This window comes from Maylandia zebra, linkage group LG23 (genome assembly GCF_041146795.1).
Source record: "Maylandia zebra isolate NMK-2024a linkage group LG23, Mzebra_GT3a, whole genome shotgun sequence".
NCBI lineage: Eukaryota > Metazoa > Chordata > Actinopteri > Cichliformes > Cichlidae > Maylandia > Maylandia zebra.
In genome coordinates this window covers 18,931,241-18,949,674 of record NC_135188.1, presented here as the reverse complement: position 1 = coordinate 18,949,674, position 18,434 = coordinate 18,931,241, and the positions used below count along the sequence as shown (strand labels likewise).

Sequence of the window (18,434 nt, the reverse complement as noted above, 5' to 3'; positions counted from 1 at the left end):
GACTTTAAGTTGAACAGTTTAACAATAACAGTGCATAAACCATCCTTTATTTTCAGGGTCTCAAATAAAACTAAGGCTACATTGTTGATTTGTAACCCTTTCTGGAAAATCCTTTGCGGACAATGAACTCATTGACTAAACAAGTTATATCCTCTTTGCTTCACTTTTTGTTTATTCACGGCTCTTTTTGGCTTTGGTTTTGTCTTCAACAGTGAAATTTAGCTCCAATGGGTTCAGGTCTAATTGTTCAATATTCTACTGTTTCCCTACATTTGGATTAATGTGAACAGATAACATATTTTTTCTTCTGCCTTGTAACATATCAACATTAAACGGCAGCGCCACTTGAAGCCATTAATATCTATGCTTTCCAACTGTAATGTGTTCCAGCTCGTGTTGTGCCTTTCAGGTCATGATTTGTTCCAAGTTACCTCCAGCTTTTCCTGCTAGAGGTTAATCTCTGATTCATTTTTCCAAAGAACGCTGTTCCTGAGCTCTATGCTTCTGTCGATACAGGAATCCTCTGGATTTTCCCTGTGAACTCATCTTTTTATATTAAGTGATTTTTCTGTATTCATGTACCTACTTCCTGGTTGCCTGGATCTTGTGAAGGGATTTTCCATGGAGATGGACTCATCACCCTCTGTTGTCTTTTGTGAAGGTCCAGGTTTTAATGTTGGTGAACTTACCAGTGTGTTGTTTTGTTCTCTGAATGAACACATTTGTGATTCATGCTTGCCCAATGTTCCCACTGTTTTCTCTGATGGATTTATTTTACTTGCAGTCTGAGGACATACTGTTTTGCTGCACAGATGCAGCTTCCAAATTCCTCACTTGGAACCATCTCCACATCTTCAATCTGCTTAAATGAAGAAGAACACACATTATGAATTTTGTCCAGCTTTTCATTGTTTTGCTCAGCTGCATTTGAGTGTCTGAAAACAGTCGACTATGTATACAAATACATTTAATTCTTCAATGGTTCTTGCTTTATTTCTATTAAACCCCTCAAAAAGTGAACTCTTACAAGAACTTTAACATTCTTTTGTAAATAGCTAAAACAGCAAAAGTTGTCTCAGAGTCTAACTATACATAGAACCAAAAGTATCTCCTGACCTCCCAGTCTTGACCAAAGAATGAGTATTTGATGGAAATGTAGAGAACAATTCTCACCATGTATTTCCTTAAGAGTAAGACTTTATCTAGAGTGGCTGAAAGGGATTAGCATCACTGCAAACATCTCAGCTTGGGAATTGTTTAACTCCTCAGATTTTCTTCTTAGATTTGCTGACATTCCTGCACAATAAAAGCTTAGTTTAGTTGTTTATGTGATGAAAAACGTTTCATTGACCTGCATAAATGTCCTAATTTCTCTACAGAAACCTGCCTTCGTCTGTGTGTTGAGGAAGGGAGTAGAGATGAAGGTGACCAAATGTTCAACAATCTTGGAGTTTATTTTCTAAGAACAGTGTTTTACTTCTGAGGGACCTTGAAATGAACTTGGGATCCTTGAGGTTGCCTCTTCTCTTACCTTGAAACTTCAACTTTTCCTGTATTCACTGTGTTGCTTATTTATTCTGTACAAAGACTTCAGTAACTGCTTTTTAACCTCTCAACAGTTTCACAGCTGCATACCTCTGTCTTACGCTTTCACCTTAGCTTAAATTCAAGGGTTTCTGATAATATCCCAACTTGCCTGTCACTGCTGTCATATTAAAGAAGCGCGTCTGAAGTATAGTTTTTAATTTTTGCACCAGTAACATTATTTTAATATATGTCTTTTGGTATTAATTTCTGTTTTTCTGACGTGGTTTTTCGGACAGCTGTGACTTGCAACGCTCATCCCCATCAGTGCCTTTGCTGCTCTGGTAGCTTTTTCTGGGATATGATGTGTAGAATCTCAGAGCCCTTGTTTTAAATATATACATCACTATAAAACCATGCTTGAATCAGCAAAATTCCTTTTTTTTTTCCTTCTGCTTCATGTTCACCCAATCAGTCACTTTGCAAATGGGAATGTTTACATTTGTTAGTCAGTGCTTGCTGGAACATTAACTGATGTATTGAACATGCATAGCCTGTCATTGTGTTGTATATCTTTGTGAAGTTCAAGAAAGTTATCATTCTCCAAAAAGTTATTCTCTTCTTCAGAGAAGGCACCGTCATGTTCTGACAAGTCATAAGTCACTGCAGTACTACGGTGTACATTTTAGGACATCGTCAGGTATCGGACAAAAAATTGTCAGGTGTCAGTTGTCAAAAAAAAAAATTGTCAGGTATCAGACAAAAAATTGTCAGGTGTCAGTTGTCAAAAAAAAAATTGTCAGGTATCAGACAAAAAATTGTCAGGTGTCAGTTGTGAAAAAAAAAATTGTCAGGTATCAGAAAAAAAATTGTCAGGTGTCAGAAAAAAAATTGTCAGGTGTCAGTTGTCAAAAAAAAAAAAAGTCAGGTATCAGAAAAAAAATTGTCAGGTGTCAGAAAAAAAGTTGTCAGGTGTCAGAAAAAAAATTGTCAGGTGTCAGTTGTCAAAAAAAAAAAAGTCAGGTATCAGAAAAAAAATTGTCAGGTGTCAGAAAAAAAGTTGTCAGGTGTCAGAAAAAAAATTGTCAGGTGTCAGTTGTCAAAAAAAAAAAAAGTCAGGTATCAGAAAAAAAATTGTCAGGTGTCAGAAAAAAAGTTGTCAGGTGTCAGACAAAAAATTGTCAGGTGTCAGTTGTCAAAAAAAAAAAAGTCAGGTATCAGAAAAAAAATTGTCAGGTGTCAGAAAAAAAGTTGTCAGGTGTCAGAAAAAAAGTTGTCAGGTGTCAGACAAAAAATTGTCAGGTGTCAGTTGTCAAAAAAAAAAAAGTCAGGTATCAGAAAAAAAATTGTCAGGTGTCAGAAAAAAAGTTGTCAGGTGTCAGAAAAAAAGTTGTCAGGTGTCAGACAAAAAAGTTGTCAGGTGTCAGAAAAAAAATTGTCAGGTATCAGAACACAAGGTACCAGAGAGAAAATCTTCCTGCAGGTGGCGCTGTTGTCATGTCCCACCCGAATTGATTTCCAAATACGTCATCAACGTGTGACCGTGGGAGAGCGTAAGGTCATTGACCTCACCGGAGTTTTACCGTGGTTCAGGCTCCTAACGACACAAGGTAAGTTTAACTTTTTCTCCCTTTTGTTCATATTTTTGCCACAGTTGTGTTATATTAAGTTGCAGTTATGTTGTGAAAGTTACATATCAGAGACGGAAAGCCAGTTTTGTACGAAACCAAATCAGTACTATTTTTGTCTGGCTAATTCATTCTAGCTAGCGACAGTGGTGAAACGTGATTCAAATTTAAACTGTTCAGTAATTGTTTTGTATACATTTCAGCAAATGGACAAGCTGAAAGCTTACGAGCAGCTTAAAAAAGACCTTGAAAATGGTAATCCAACACTTTATTAAACTTTTTGGTAATGCTTGCAAGTTAATTTTTTTAACTGCAAAGAACCCTGACAATATCATGCTTTAATTATTTAACATGTATGGTATTCATATTTACTTCTCTTTATTAATATGCATGTTAACAGATGTATATAGTTATTACTTTATGATATTGTTGGAGTGCCCGATTTAAAAAATAAATAAATAAATAAAAATGACAAAAGTTAAATTTCTCACAAAATTAAAAGATTGCAATTTAAAAGTTAGATAGTCATGTAGGATCTGTCTCCTACAGTCAATCTATAACTACTTACCCTTTTAAAATTTTATTTGAAGGTGAGATTACCCAAAAAGGCTTTGATAACAACATAAAAAAGCTCCTGACAGCAGAAAAATCAGGTAGGTTTTGATACTTTTGAACAACATGCAAAACAATCTCCTTTATTTAACATGATATGCTTAGCAGGTTATGATTGAATAACCACTTTATTAATAGATGCAATACATTTTGAAAGCAGATGACTGTGCAGTAGTCTGTGATTGTAGTAGAATTCTATAAACCACATGTTTCACATCAATGCCCTATTTATATTGCAGATGACACTACTTCAACACGTGGCAATGAATTTCTCAGTAAGAAAACCACAATTATTTTGCTTCAAGGTCATTTGTAATATAGAACTCGCTGTGGATCAGTTTGATTAACTTTCAGCTTCATCCATTACAGGTGCAGCAGAGGCCTTTGGTAAAGCCAAGAAACTACTACAGCCTCAAGTAAAGAAAAGGCAGTTTCCACTGAATGATAAACGTTTGGACCATGCCAAATCATTATTGAAGGTTAGTTAAAAAGTGAAGCTACCTGTATGACTATCAGCAATATATTAAAAAATAACTTTCTAAATTTGGCTTATTTTTTAATAAATTTCCCTTTTTTTCCTTGATGCTAGGTCAGACTGGCTCCCATGGAGTGGAAGCCAAGAACTCATAGAAAGTGTGGACGGTACCAGAAGTTAATAATGGACGAAGCTCCACCTCGAATCATTCTTCAAGGCCATGAAACCTATGATGATTTAATTACCATAGGCAAAGAACGCTTCTGGCCAGAGCGTACTGAGGGGAGTGAGTTCACTCTTTGCCATTCTGACGGGACCAGGTGGAGTAAGCAGGAGTTCCACAAAGAATACGGAACTGTTTCTGATATTACACATATGTGGAAAAGAACAATATACATCGGGCGACGACAACTGGGTAATAAAGTGTTCAATATTACTATTAACTACTGTCTAGCACTCGAATTTGTATGGTATGAAATAATTTTACTTTTTGTACAGAGGTCGTGTGTTTGGATGATCAAAGTTCCATCTCAGGTGTGTGCCTGCCCAAACCAAATTGAATATTTTTGATGTTATGATTGAACATGGTACACTGGCCATGTTGGGCATTATTCAGATATATTGCAATTAATGTGTTATTTTACAGATGAAGACCCTGTAACTAAAGTGGGTGGTGATGAAAATTGCAGTTTAGGTGAATGCCTGGACATCTAACTAAATCATTAAAATTGACTTCTTTTTTGTTTTGCATTACATTTCCAACCTTTACACACTTGTTTACTATGCTTGGTCATTGCACAGTTACTGTATATAATATGCATCTTATTCTGCAGATGAACTTCCTGAAACCCTCATAGGACAAAGTGTTGCAGAACAGGTAAAACCATGGCTTCATCTTGAACAGAACAATTAATTTCTTATCATTGTCATAAATGTGGATATTTTCACAGTGCACCCTGCAAAAAGTATATCTTGGCTGAATGTGTTCATAGGATTTCCATGCAGAAACATCCAGCTCAGCTGAATTTGAAACAGGGAGAGTCAGAAAGAAAAGCCAGTCCAAGCAAAGGAAGGAGGAAAATGTAGGGTCATCTCTAGGTCCAGGTGGAGCAGTGAGCCAAGACATGTTACCACATGCAGTTATTGAGTCAAAAGAAGCTATGGAGGGAGCTGAAGAGCTATCTGAAGGTGCTGGAAGTAGTGGGCTTTTGATAGATTTTGCACAGTCTTTCAACCCAACTCCAAAATCGCCATCATGTAAGCATTCTTTCCCATTTAGGGCTAACATCATATCATCAGACAAAATTGTAAATAAAGGTTTTCATTCTTCACTATTTGGTACTCAAGTTCCTGGAGTAAACCTAGATATTAGTGATCCAGCAGTTAATAGAAGAATGATTAGCAGTAGCTGTATGTTAATGGATGTTACTTTGTGTTTTTTTTTTTTATCCCCAAGTGTATCTTCCACGTGTTCCATATGTGGAAGAGGCTTTAATTACATACAGTGAGGACAATCTACTGGGAGAAGGAACATTTGGCAAGGTATATAGAGGTTCTTTTCATGGTACTCCAGCAGCTGTTAAAAGGATCATGTGTGGCCAACAAGGGATGGAGGACAGCGACATTCATCATGAGATAAATGTTTCACTGTAAGAACTTTGACACACTTTTTTTTTTTCATTGTCAAAATCGATTCTTCCTCAAGCTGTAACATAATATGCCTCTATTTTGTTTTTTTTATTCGGACATGTTTCTGTTTTATTAGGAGACTGTCTCACCCCAACATCGTCAGACTCATGGCAGTTGCCCGCACTGAGTCCTGCTTTTTGTTGGCAGCTGAATACATTCATGGCGCAACCCTGCAGCAAGTGCTTCACACAGACAGCTGCTTGGTGAAGGTACCAATACTCATAACTTTATGTTTAATACATTTAGGTAGATGTTAATTATCTTAATACCCTCATATTAAAAAAGAACTTTTTATTGCTGGCATTTGTTTAAATATGTACTTGAAACCATCTTTGTGTACAACATATAAAAAGACTGATTCCTTTATTTTTCTCTCATGTTTTCAACCATTTAGAATTACCAAAATGATCTTTAATTGTCAAATGCCAGAAAAGTATCAACTTAGTAAAAGAATAATCTTAAATTTTTAATAATAAGCTCCCTTACTGTTTTGGTAGAATTGCTGTTTTTACTTGGATGAGGTCCAGACATTTTAGGTTTTCTTCTACAATATTCTTACAATATTTTTCAGGAATTTCTGTCCAGTCCTCCAGACAGGACTGGTGTAACTGAGTCAGATTGGTTGGCCACCTTGCTCACACACACCATTCACCTCTGCTTACAGTTTCGCAAGAGGACTGCAATCAGGGCTTTTTGATTGTCACCGCCAAACATTGACTTTGTTGGTCTTAGGTCCCATTGTAATTTATTGAAATTGAAATGGCAATTGCATTTGAATACTAATCCTATTTGAAGTAATACATTTCCAGTGGTAGACATGTTAGATTGTCACACCTGGCTACGCATTGTTTTATTAATATTATATATTGTCTTGATAGCTTGAAGGGGATGATGCCGGTTTCATATCACTGGACTTATCCATGGCAGTAGAGTACATCCATGCACAGAGAATCATTCACCAGGATATAAAGCCAGCAAATGTCATGGTAAGCCATACTGTATTTTTCTTTTTCTCCACTTTGTTTTTGAAGATCAAAATAAAAATAGTATATTATTTATTTAACTTTATTCTCTTCAGTCTATTAAACACTACATTTGAACAATGAGAAACTTTTCTGGCATATTCATATAAAGGATTTTTTTTTAAAGTAAGAAGCCTTACATTGTTTCTTTAATAGTCCAATTTTTCTTTAATATGTTGGTTCTTGCACACCTACAAAATTCCCAAACATGTTGTAAGTTTAGGCTTTACAAACTGAAAGTTTCTATTCTTTTATTAGTCTGTACCACTTGCTTAAGTGGAATGGGGATTAAAAAATGCACAGGACTATAAAACCGGGTTGGATCATTAACCAATCTGTTAATTTTAATGTTTGGTATAATAAACAATCTCAGAATAAATCTGCAGTGATTGGGTGATCTGGGTGCTAAAAGCTTTGAGGGTTTTTTTTTTTTTCCCCAATTATGAGCTGTGGTCTTTGGAATGACATTTTTGATAACATTTGTGAAATTTTAGACAACCTGGTAAGTTCTTATATGTATACCTTATAGGTTCACCACCCTTCTAAAAAGGCAGTCCTGACAGACTGGGGCATGGCAAACATAAGAGACACTGTGATGCTTCGTCAAGGGAGTAAGTTCACTGCCCAGGCTACTGGTCCAGCTGGTGGCACATATCTTTACATGGCCCCTGAATGCATACTGATGTTTGAAGAGGCCTCGTTCCAGACAGACATGTGGTCCCTCGGAGCCACATATCTGGAGATCCTGACGGGTTCCGCTCCGTGGATGGTTAAAAAACAAAGAGAACTGGCTGCACTAATGGCCACCAAAACCCCACCACATGCCCTATCACATCTCAGTGACAAAAACAGTTTTCTTGGTGGTTTGGTGAGCTATGACCCAGACTCAAGGCCTTCCGCATCTGATGTTGTTAAGTTTCTCAAGTCAGGCCTTGATCTTACGAGCCGATATGGCTACAAGTGGTAATGGTGCTACAGTCTGCAGTTCAAAAGTCTTTCAATGTGAATTATGTTCTACATTTTGTTAACAAAAGTTGTGGTAAATGAAACACTGAATCATTATGAAAGATGGCACCTTGTCAATTGTATTTCAAAATTTTATTGTACATTTTGTTGGTCAGACAGTTTTCAAATTACCTGTTGATTTTAAACAAGGATAAATAAATGTTAACAAACACTGTTGTATGATTTTATTGGTCATTGGAAATGTTTACTGGTGCACCTTCCATCCTCTCTCTCTTCAGAAAGATGTATATGTCATTTGCCTCGGCAAACGTAGAAGGTGTAGGAACTGCATTTCTGTTCATGGCAGTTGTGAGCTCTTGGACTAGCATGAGGTATGCAGCAAGGCAACCATCAGGTGTGCAGGGAAACTGGCTGTTTTCTAAAATGTTCTGGCACATGTCTCTGAATTCCTGGTTTGCTACCAGTGAAGGCTCTTCCCTCTCACAGATTAATTGCTTGGCATAGTCTAAAAGGTCTGGGTCAACAATGTGCAGCACATTGCCATATCCTGCGAATGAAAGACAATATTGAAAAGATGTTCACTTTGAATGTTAAAAATAAATGAATAATGACAAAGCTGTTCTAGAACCTGTATAAGAAGCAGTCAGTGTTTACAGATGTTATTACAGAAACTTAAAGATGGAAATATCACTCAAACATTTAGATAAATTTTTAGTTAAAGGTGTCAATATGAAGCCATTTTAGTATTGACAGTAGAAATTCAGAAATCTCTTATTGTACTACAAGTAGGCTTCTTCGGAAGACACAAAAGAGAAAGCACATTATAACAGTTTTACGCTCATTACACTGGCTTCCAGTATATTTTAGAAAATTCATTTTAAAATTTTAGTAATGACTTTCAATGCTCCGAATCGTGAAGCTCCTGCCTTAATTTCTGATCTTATAGAACCCCACGCTCCCTCTCCCAGCCTGTGATCATCTAATCAATGGCTGTTAGTAGTCCCACCAGAAGACCAGAGGCAAGAGATTCTCCAAAGCGGTGGCTCCCAGGTCATGGAATGCTCTGCCTCCATCATTACGTTTCCTTGATTGCATTTATTCTGTATGTTCGATTGTGCTGTTTTATGTTCATCTGTTTTATATTATTGTGAAGCCACTTTGTGGTTTTTATCCTGTGAAGAGTGCTATATCAAAGTAAAAGTAAACTAATGAAAGTTAAAAAACAAACAAAAAAATAAAACCCCACAGGCTTTCAAATGACATACCAGGAGGTGGTGAGGTAAACAGAAGGTCGGGTTTCCCAAATGGACCAGGTGCATTGCGTTGCTTGCGGATGTCATGGGTGTTCCAAACTGTTTGCTCCGTTTTTAAGTCTCTTTGAAGCAGTGGCAAGTGTGAGTACTGCAAGCAGTTGCTATGAAAAAGGAGAATTAAAAAATTAATATGTTCATCTGCTTCTTTGAGGTAGAATAAGTAAAAGCTAAATTTTAATCAGTACTCAAAAAACAAAGGCATTCCTAGACCACATACTTTCATACTGCTGCTTGATTATTTTTCATGTCTAAAAATATTGACTTACATGTGCACAGGATTGTCCAGTTCAAGGATCCCAGACTCCATCATGGCCTACGCATGTTGTTTTGAAAAAGACATAAGTTGTGAAGGTGAGAATTTCATTAGTGAAAAGGTACAGATGTACATAAACACAGATTCTGGCCTTGTGTTTTCAGATAAACTAATCCATCGTATGTTTAACGAAATTTTGATGGCTAGTCTTTGTTAATAGGTTTTACAGGTGAAAGATTTGCTTTACCTCAAATGTTGTCAGCCATTTCTTAATCCATGTCCGCTTTAAAATACTGTTGAAACATTCAGCTCTCTAAACAACAGAAACATGACATTATCAGTTTTGTTGTCAGGTTGTTACTTTAGAAATAGTCATTTACCAGCTTAAAGACATACCTGGTTGTGCACTGATGTCCCCATTCTGAAGCACCTCCATGCCTGATTCCCAAGATCTCGCATGTGAAATGCCATCTGCATTTGACCCACAACAAGGTTCTCCTTTCCTCTGTCCCCCCGAATCATTTGAGGACAGCCTAAAGACACAAACTGAAGATAATTAGTGAATGATGAAAAAATAAATTTATTAACAAAATGTAATCTTTTTTAACCCCCCATTTTTTTAGTATATTGCATACCACCCTGTTCTTGAACAGCCTCAAAGAAGTATCTGGCCACAAAGTTTTGTTTGCGGTTGGATGTGCCCACCTTTAGCCATAGAACCTTCCTGGAAAATCTGAAAAGAAAGAAACAGAAAAGTGGCCACTTGTACATATGATTTAATCATGTTTTGGCACTATGTTTGGTTTTTGTTACATTCCCCAAGAGTGACAGAGGATTTTTATGAAATACAATATAATCAAGTGTGCCTTATATTCAAGTGTTCATATATTTTCACATAACCAAGCCTATTGTTGAAGAATCACCTAACCAAGTCTATTGAAAGGAAAACATGATGCATTCCTTACCTCAGTGTCTGAGATGTTTGACAAACATGATATAATGATGCATTCTTTACTTCAGTGTCTGTGATGTCAGATAAAGCATGATATACTTCTGTATTCTTACCCCAGTGTGTGAAAGATCAGATAAGCTGATCTAATGCCTAACCTCTCTTCGACTTCTCACAAAAGAGAAAGTACTATGTAACCTGCTTTTTCCTATAAATAAAGGAAGCAAGCCTGCATTCGGTGTGTGTGTTCCTCAGAGACACTCACCCGTGCGCACGCTCTTATACACTCTGAGTTTGGTCTGCAGTGTCTTATTTCTCTTGCTTGTGTTTGAACAAATGTCTTCCCCTGACAAAGAGTATGCTGGTTTTCCATTGTATTATGTCTAGGCGTTGTTTCTGGTTCCTCCGGCCAATTTGACTGCCATAGTTGTGTAGGCTTACATGCCTTTGGAATTGAATGTGACTCTTGACTGTGTTCAGACTGACGCGAGGGGAGAGCTGCCTTTTGTTTTGTAATCCCTTGTATTCTCCTGTTTATGTGTTGGTTAGGTAGGTTATCGTAAATTGTACATTTTATTTTCTTTGGAGTTAAATTCTGTTTACTTTATATCAGGGATGTTTTGTTTGTTGTGTTGGTCTTGGCCCTCCCTGAAATTAACTGCCAGTCTGAAATGGAACTTTAAGACTAGCAGGAAATAAGCCTTTTAAAAACCGCCATCTTGAATACTCCTTCACTATTCATACTTTATCTTGGTCCCTTAGACCAGGCTTGGCCAAATCCAGACCTCGAGGGCCAGTGTCCTGCATGTTTTAGATACCACCCTGGGTAAACACACTTGAATAAAATGATTAGTTCATTACCAGGCCTCTGGAGAACTACAAAACATGTTGTGAGGGTAATTTAGCCATTTGAATCAGCTGTGGATCAAGGACACATCTAAAACCTGCAGGACACCGGCCCTCGAGGCCTGGACTTGCCCATCCCTGCCCTAGACTCCTCAGGAGAGATAACACCTCAGTTTACCGCACATCCTTATCTTGAAGCAACTTTGTACTATCACTGAATATAATAAATTAAGTAGCGAATGCCATATTCAAACCTACCCATCAATCCCCAAATGTATCCACATTCCAAAGAACTTCAGTTTATCATTGCCTATATGAAACAACAAATAATAATTACAATTTGTTTCAACAGAAGTACCATCAAAACATGTTTGGAAGGTTAATTGAAAAGATAAAATAAATACCATCAATGTGCCATGTGTCATTTGGACCACGGCTGATGTAATTCCGACGGGGAATTTTCTTCTTTCCAGGAGATCTCCTCTGAAGACCACTTGCATCCATATACCTCATTATATTAGCAACATCGTCTCTACAGTAACAATAGATTTTACTATGAGCTCAACAGTAAAACAAGAGAATACTTGATTATATACACACTATTTAACCAACCTGTAACAAGGCCGCACTCCTCTGACATCCCTTACCCGCTTTACCATTGCCCTGATTCCTTGTTCAGGAGACCACTGTTTCATCTCACTCTAAAAAACAAACAAACAGACAATTGAATGTTTTTTTTTTTTAATCACTACAGAAAATAACATTTATTGTTTCTACAATAGCTCATGACACAGACTTCAGGAAAATATATATTTTTTGCACTGATGTTTTAACGCTTACCTCCACAGCTTTGTGGATTTCAGTAAAAGGTCGTTGGGGGCATCTTCGCTTCAACCCTAGAAGTTTTAAAACTCGTCTCAGATGCCTCTCACTGTTAAAAGACAACACAGACTTACATTATATTGAATGCAAACTGCATGTTTTGTCATTTTAGAGAGTTGTCACGGAAACTGTTGAAATGCAGACTTACCTTATTTTATGCCCATATGAATTCAGTGCACAGCTGATTTCCTTTTGTTTTAAGCCTTTGTTGAACAATGTTATTATCATCATATCTTGAAAGGTTAAGTGTAACAACAACAGTCTAATTGATCACCCACCTCTTACACTGAACATAAGTAATTAACCAGTAAAGTACTAAATCTTTTTATGTGGCAATTACACTAAAAGCATCGTCAATTCAGTGCCCACAAATAAAACGTGTAGCAAAAAATACACTTCTTTGATATTAAATAGGTGAACAGTAGTTAATAAATAAGTTGTACTTTAGTCATTTATTTTTAATGCTCTTTTTTTAATAAAAAAAAAAAGTATTTTTGGTACAGTCATGGGAACCAGCCAGAGTCGGATACTCCTTTCATCATCGTCAGATGACATATTGCAGCAAAGTCTAAAAACAATAACAGAAAAAAAAAATCAGGATCAAAAAATATCCCGACAGTAGCAATATAGAAAAGAGAAATAAAGAAAAAGAGCGACAGAAAGGATGCAGGCTGCTCGTAAGCTTTCAGCTTGTCCATTTGCTGAAATGTATACAAAACAATTACTGAACAGTTTAAATTTGAATCACGTTTCACCACTGTCGCTAGCTAGAATGAATTAGCCAGACAAAAATAGTACTGATTTGGTTTCGTACAAAACTGGCTTTCCGTCTCTGATATGTAACTTTCACAACATAACTGCAACTTAATATAACACAACTGTGGCAAAAATATGAACAAAAGGGAGAAAAAGTTAAACTTACCTTGTGTCGTTAGGAGCCTGAACCACGGTAAAACTCCGGTGAGGTCAATGACCTTACGCTCTCCCACGGTCACACGTTGATGACGTATTTGGAAATCAATTCGGGTGGGACATGACAACAGCGCCACCTGCAGGAAGATTTTCTCTCTGGTACCTTGTGTTCTGATACCTGACAATTTTTTTTCTGACACCTGACAACTTTTTTGTCTGACACCTGACAACTTTTTTTCTGACACCTGACAACTTTTTTTCTGACACCTGACAATTTTTTTTCTGATACCTGACTTTTTTTTTTTTGGACAACTGACACCTGACAATTTTTTTTCTGACACCTGACAACTTTTTTTCTGACACCTGACAATTTTTTTTCTGATACCTGACTTTTTTTTTTTTTGACAACTGACACCTGACAATTTTTTTTCTGACACCTGACAATTTTTTTTCTGATACCTGACAACTTTTTTTTTGACAACTGACACCTGACAATTTTTTGTCTGATACCTGACGATGTCCTAAAATGTACACCGTACTGCAGGTACTGTCTTCTTCCAGACTATCTATTCTTGAGGGTAAGTAGCAGACAGGTGCTGCTAATTAAATGCATTTTAGTCAGTGATCCTTAGTGAGTGTGACCTCTTCAAAAGCAAAAGTTTGGGCATTTTACTTGTCTTGGGCATTCAGATGTATGTTAACACAATGTTACAATCTTTAGAGGAGTGGACATCTCAGCAAATCTTTTTAGAAAGAAGAAAGACTCTTCTCTCTAAAAAGATTATGGCAGCATAGCTTAGGTTTGGAAAGTTGCATCTGATCAAACAACAAGACTCCTGGAACAATGTCCTTTGGACAGACAAGACCAAAGTGGAGATTTTTACCCATTATGCACTGCATCATGTTTGGAGAAAACCAATCATAGCACCTCAGCACAAACACCTCATACCAGCCGTCAACACAGTGGTGGAAGGGTGTTGATTTGGGCTTGTTTTGCAGACACTTGACATGGGGGCCTTGCAGTCATTGAGGTGACCATGAACTTGTCTGCCTGCCAAAGTATTCTAAAGTCAAATCATCTGTCCAGCACTTAAGTTGGATCATGCAGCAAGACAATGATCTCAAACACAGCAAATCTCCAACAGAATGGCTGAAAAAGAAAATAATGAAGGTGTTGCAATGATCCAGGCAAAGTCCATACCTCAACCTGTTTGAAATCCTGTTGTGGGGCTTTAAGAGAGCTGTGCAAAACTCAATGAGCTGAAGCACCATCAAAGAAAAGGAGTGGGCCAAAATTCTTACACAATGATGGGACATGATAATGTCAAACAGTAACCGATTACTTTAAGTTCCATCCATACATCTTGTAGAATCCCCCTCTAGAAGCCAGTAAATCATTGGGTTCACTTGGTTTTTCACAAAACTACACTTCTGTGAAAACTTTCTTCTTCTCATGACTGTAAATTCCTCTCCTTTTCTCAAGAAATTAATATTCTTATTATTGTATTTGCACAAGTTACTATCTTATTTCAACACATTGTTTTCTACCAAGGTGTTATGTTTCTGATAAATATAGTACTTTTTGTTTTCTTAAGGCAGTATCTTACTATCTTGCTTGAACAAATTCCTATCGTGTTTCAAGTAACTATTATTGTTCTGCCAAAGTAAAACATTATTTTACAGGTTACAAGTTACTGTGTTATTCAGACAGGTGACTGACTTGTTCTGAGAAGGTGTTGGTGGTCAAATCAGGTATTTTTTGTACTGACAAGTTACTAGCTTTCCCCAAGAAGTTATGGTTTTGACGAGGTATTATAATATTATGTAAATTACACTGAGAAAGTTTTGAAAATTTCATTCATTTGCTGTTATGTTTGCACAAGATGTTAACTTACATGAAAGCAATCATTTATAAAAAATTCACGACTTCCCGTTTTATGAACCAGGTGCTAACAGAGAGACAAATTATTATGACTGATGAAATAAAGAGAATAGAAGTTCTCATCTGCAAAACAGCCTCTTAAAATCTGTCTTTGTTTTCTCTTTTTAAGTACTTGAATTTTCTGTTTGTTGCTATGAACTAAATGATTTGTACTAACTGTAGTTGATAGTACAACCACTGATACTTGTTTTCATATATGTTTAAGCTTGGTGTATGTTTGTCACTTTAGAATGCTTGAATCCAAAACAACTGTTTCAAAATGTCAGTCGTGACTCAAATGGCTTCTCAACCCCAAAATTCTTCTTTAAAGCAAAGTTGATGGATCATGTTCTATTGTTTTGCATGCAGGTCTCGGGCTTTCTGTTTTCCTCCATGTTTTGTTTTGTATTGTGTTTTCTATGTGGTATGTACAGCCAGCACAGGAGGGCAATATTCTGACCAAACCTGAGTGTTCTAAATGTAAAATGTAAATTTCTGATAAAAAAAAAAATCATCCTACTCCGAGTTTGTTTTAGTGTTTTTCCATAAATTTCCCACTTTTATATAAACTTTTACTATAAATAAGGATATTATATACCTTAATATTTTCTTTCTTTCTATCCAATTATTAAATCTGTCTGGCCACTCTGAAAGTTTCTTTATATTATTTATTTTTTCCACTGATTTAAAATAACCCTAACAAGCCATAATTTTTCACCCAATAATAGCGTGAAGAGAAAAAACTATTCAGACATGATGTGTAATTGTGAGCTAGCACAGTCACATTTTTCTAAAATAAAAGGATTTTTTTTACAAAATCATTTGTCTCACAGGTTTTTTTTTTTTCCTTCTAATGAGAACAGATGAAATATACCACTAATGTTTTCAAAATTTCTGTGGTAAAGAATGTAAACTGTAAATTAAATATGTTATGCTTCAACTTACACTTACTAAATGCTGATAAACATAAGTGTTAACAGTGACTGACAGTCTGACACAAAGTCTGGATGTTCCAGTTGTTTTCATTTACAAGAAGGTTTCTTGTAATAACCCCTTGACTGCTGTCAGATGGAGGAATGTAACCGAGGTGAGCAAATACAGAAGGTGTCAGTCAAACTCATTATCACAACAACTTACTGACAGCAGAGGTGAAGGTGAATAAAAGCTATAACAACAATAAGATTTCAGGTTCATTGTCTATTTGTTTCTCCTGGTTTTAAATGTGATGCTTTCTCTTTTACTCTTTCTTTCTCTGTTTTCATTCTTAAAATTTCTTTGTGTAAATAGTTCTTTGATCCTTATATATACTACTACTACTACTACTAGCATACATTTTATGTTACATTTTTAAATATTTTGTTGTTTTTTTGTTGAAACGTTCTTATTTTACTTTCAGTATATGGAAAATATCTTTATTTGAATCTCTGAAAAATGCCAAACTTAAACAAGAACTGGGCTGAAAATCAGTTTACAACACAGCGGAGGCTCTGCCATAGCTCGGAGCTCCATTTCAACCAGTGGTGTTGGAGATCTTGTTTGCAATTATGAATGTCATCAAATTTTGATCCACCATACAATCCTATCTGGAAAGCGTCTGAAAATCTTGATTTTCAAGTTCTTTAGAACTATACAAACTTTTTGCCTGACATACTGTATTTCTGTGAATACATGTTTCAATAAATCAGTGCACCTATTTCCCATTTTCCAAGAAAAATATAAAGGAGTGAGGGGTGACTCAAGACTTTTGCATACAGTACTTTCAGCTAACAGTCTTAGTGCAGAGAATGATGAGGCTGCTGATAGATCTCTTTCTTCATCATCTGACATACTAAATTCAGACACTCAGGGAGACTGATGACAAACAGATAAAGGAACAAAAGGGAAAATATTTTTGTATTTTTTCATCAGCTTCTGACAGAAGGAATGTTTAAGGACTTGTTGTTGTTGTTTTTTCCCGCCTGTCCCATTTGGTTCTTTTGCCAGGCGAAGAAAGATGCCCAACGGATTAACTTTACCAAATGGACCATCCCGGCCTTGCCATATTGGTCCATTTGATTGAACTTTGTTTTTATTGTTTATTTTATTTTATTTTCACTTGTTACACACGGGACAGACATGACTGGAGGAAAGAAAAGGGAGAAAGAAAGAGGTAGGGAAAGAAAAACAGTGGGGAAGAGGAACGGTGATAAAGGGCAAAAAACAAACAAAACAAACAGACAAAAAATACATAAATATATATCGATCACCTGTTGAGAAAGAAAAAAGAGAAAACAAGCAAAAAAGAGAGCAATATAATAAACAACATCATCATGATAATCTATGTGAATATAACAGTAAATACTAAATATTGGATATTATTGTGCAGCACGTAAGATCGACAGCACACAGTGTGCTTTGAGGTAGGAGCCAAAAAGGGTGTAGTTTGTGTGTGTGAGCACCCGTGTGTACACCTGTGAGCATGAGCGCGCTTGTATTCAAAAGGTTCCTTCATGTAATGATCTGCTAGAGGGTGTGGGGAGCCATAGCGCCGTCCTCCAGGGCATGAAGAGATGGAGGAGATCCAGGCTCCAGACATCCAGAGACCCTCAGAGCACAAGAGACCAAGGAAGACCAACGGAGGGGCAACCGTGCCACTCTCCCGGAAAGAGCTGAGGAGAGCCCCAGATGAGGGGTCACAGCAGCCGCAGAGCAGGGGTTGCAGTGACGTGCCTGTGAGCTCCGCCGGCAGCCAGCTGTGCCAGAGTGACCGAGCTCCAGGCCAAGAGGCCGGGGGCACCCCACCCCCCAAAGGGGCCCGAGCGAGCCCCAGGCTCCAGGCCCCGACAAGCAGCCACCAGGAGTGAGCCGGTGCGTACCTGGACGCCCATCCCCGGACACCAAGAACCACGAACGCACCAATGTCTGAGGGCGTCTGCCACTGGCAGGGGGAGTGGTGTTGGGGGAGTGTGTGTGTGTGTGTGTGTGTGGGGGGGGGGGGGGGGGGGGGGGGTGTTGTGTAATGCTAAGGGTGTAGTGGTGTTTCAGCAGGAAGCCTCTAAGCATTTTGTTTTTGAACTTTCAGCTGTCAGGAATGACTGATGTCTGCTGGACTCTTAAACATCACAGGATCCAAATCCCCGAGCAGTTTGTCCTTGATGAACATGTTTATTTCCATAGTCGATACTCTGGAAACTTTAAGCGCAAATGTGTGAAAAGCCCTCATTTTCTCCTCCTGCTTTCTATTTTTAGTTTTTCCATAGCTTGCTTTTGATTTGATGAGAAAATTTGCTGCACGTTTTGGATGTTGTCCTTTCTCCCTCCTTCGTGTTTTTGATTTTCTGAGCACTCGTGTTTGATGGACCTAATAATGTTCAACACTTCTTCCTCTCTGAGCTCAGACACAAGTTGTTGTCAGCTTGTTTTGGGCTCATTTAGGGTCAAACAGACTTTTAGACTCCAGGAA

The 18,434-nt window shown here is 37.3% G+C and overlaps 3 protein-coding genes across 6 annotated transcripts in view; 2 read left to right on the top strand and 1 right to left on the bottom strand.

The window, feature by feature from the left end:
- Positions 1-4,197, top strand: part of LOC101463721 (uncharacterized) — a 32,694-nt gene extending 28,497 nt beyond the window's left edge. For 2 of the 4 annotated variants that reach the window (XM_076880796.1, XM_076880793.1), the window contains 2 exons: positions 1,380-4,039; positions 4,134-4,197. The gene's annotated coding sequence lies outside the window, so the exon portion shown is untranslated. Of the gene's footprint in view, positions 1-1,379; positions 4,040-4,133 lie in introns of those variants that run through there. The other 2 variants (XM_076880794.1, XM_076880795.1) reach the window with 2 other exon arrangements.
- A 926-nt stretch (positions 4,198-5,123) lies between these two features.
- On the top strand, positions 5,124-8,135 carry LOC106674948 (uncharacterized). The gene is made up of 5 exons (XM_076880798.1): positions 5,124-5,496; positions 5,696-5,888; positions 6,005-6,137; positions 6,807-6,914; positions 7,480-8,135. The coding sequence occupies exons 1-5, from the start codon at positions 5,364-5,366 to the stop codon at positions 7,915-7,917; spliced, it is 1,005 nt and encodes a 334-aa protein (XP_076736913.1). The 5' UTR covers positions 5,124-5,363; the 3' UTR covers positions 7,918-8,135.
- On the bottom strand, positions 8,034-13,530 carry LOC143415215 (uncharacterized). Its single transcript, XM_076880797.1, has 13 exons — positions 13,082-13,530; positions 12,690-12,727; positions 12,308-12,392; positions 12,118-12,208; positions 11,890-11,978; positions 11,682-11,809; positions 11,536-11,587; positions 10,118-10,215; positions 9,879-10,015; positions 9,730-9,795; positions 9,496-9,542; positions 9,182-9,330; positions 8,034-8,463 (listed from the first exon to the last, which is right to left on the bottom strand). Exons 2-13 carry the CDS (start codon positions 12,712-12,714, stop codon positions 8,141-8,143), a joined length of 1,290 nt encoding a protein of 429 aa, XP_076736912.1. The 5' UTR covers positions 12,715-12,727; positions 13,082-13,530; the 3' UTR covers positions 8,034-8,140.
- Positions 13,531-18,434: the final 4,904 nt, after the last annotated feature.

Excerpts from the sequence above, each read along its gene's own strand:
- LOC106674948 (XM_076880798.1), top strand. The coding sequence starts at position 5,364 with ATGTTACCACATGCAGTTATTGAGTCAAAAGAAGCTATGGAGGGAGCT. Across the intron at positions 6,138-6,806 it reads CAGACAGCTGCTTGGTGAAG|CTTGAAGGGGATGATGCCGG; the intron begins GTACCAATACTC and ends TTGTCTTGATAG. Across the intron at positions 6,915-7,479 it reads TAAAGCCAGCAAATGTCATG|GTTCACCACCCTTCTAAAAA; the intron begins GTAAGCCATACT and ends TATACCTTATAG.
- LOC143415215 (XM_076880797.1), bottom strand. The coding sequence starts at position 12,714 with ATGTCATCTGACGATGATGAAAGGA. Across the intron at positions 12,393-12,689 it reads ATCTGACGATGATGAAAGGA|ATATGATGATAATAACATTG; the intron begins GTATCCGACTCT and ends TAACCTTTCAAG. Across the intron at positions 10,016-10,117 it reads GGCTGTTCAAGAACAGGGTG|GCTGTCCTCAAATGATTCGG; the intron begins GTATGCAATATA and ends TTGTGTCTTTAG.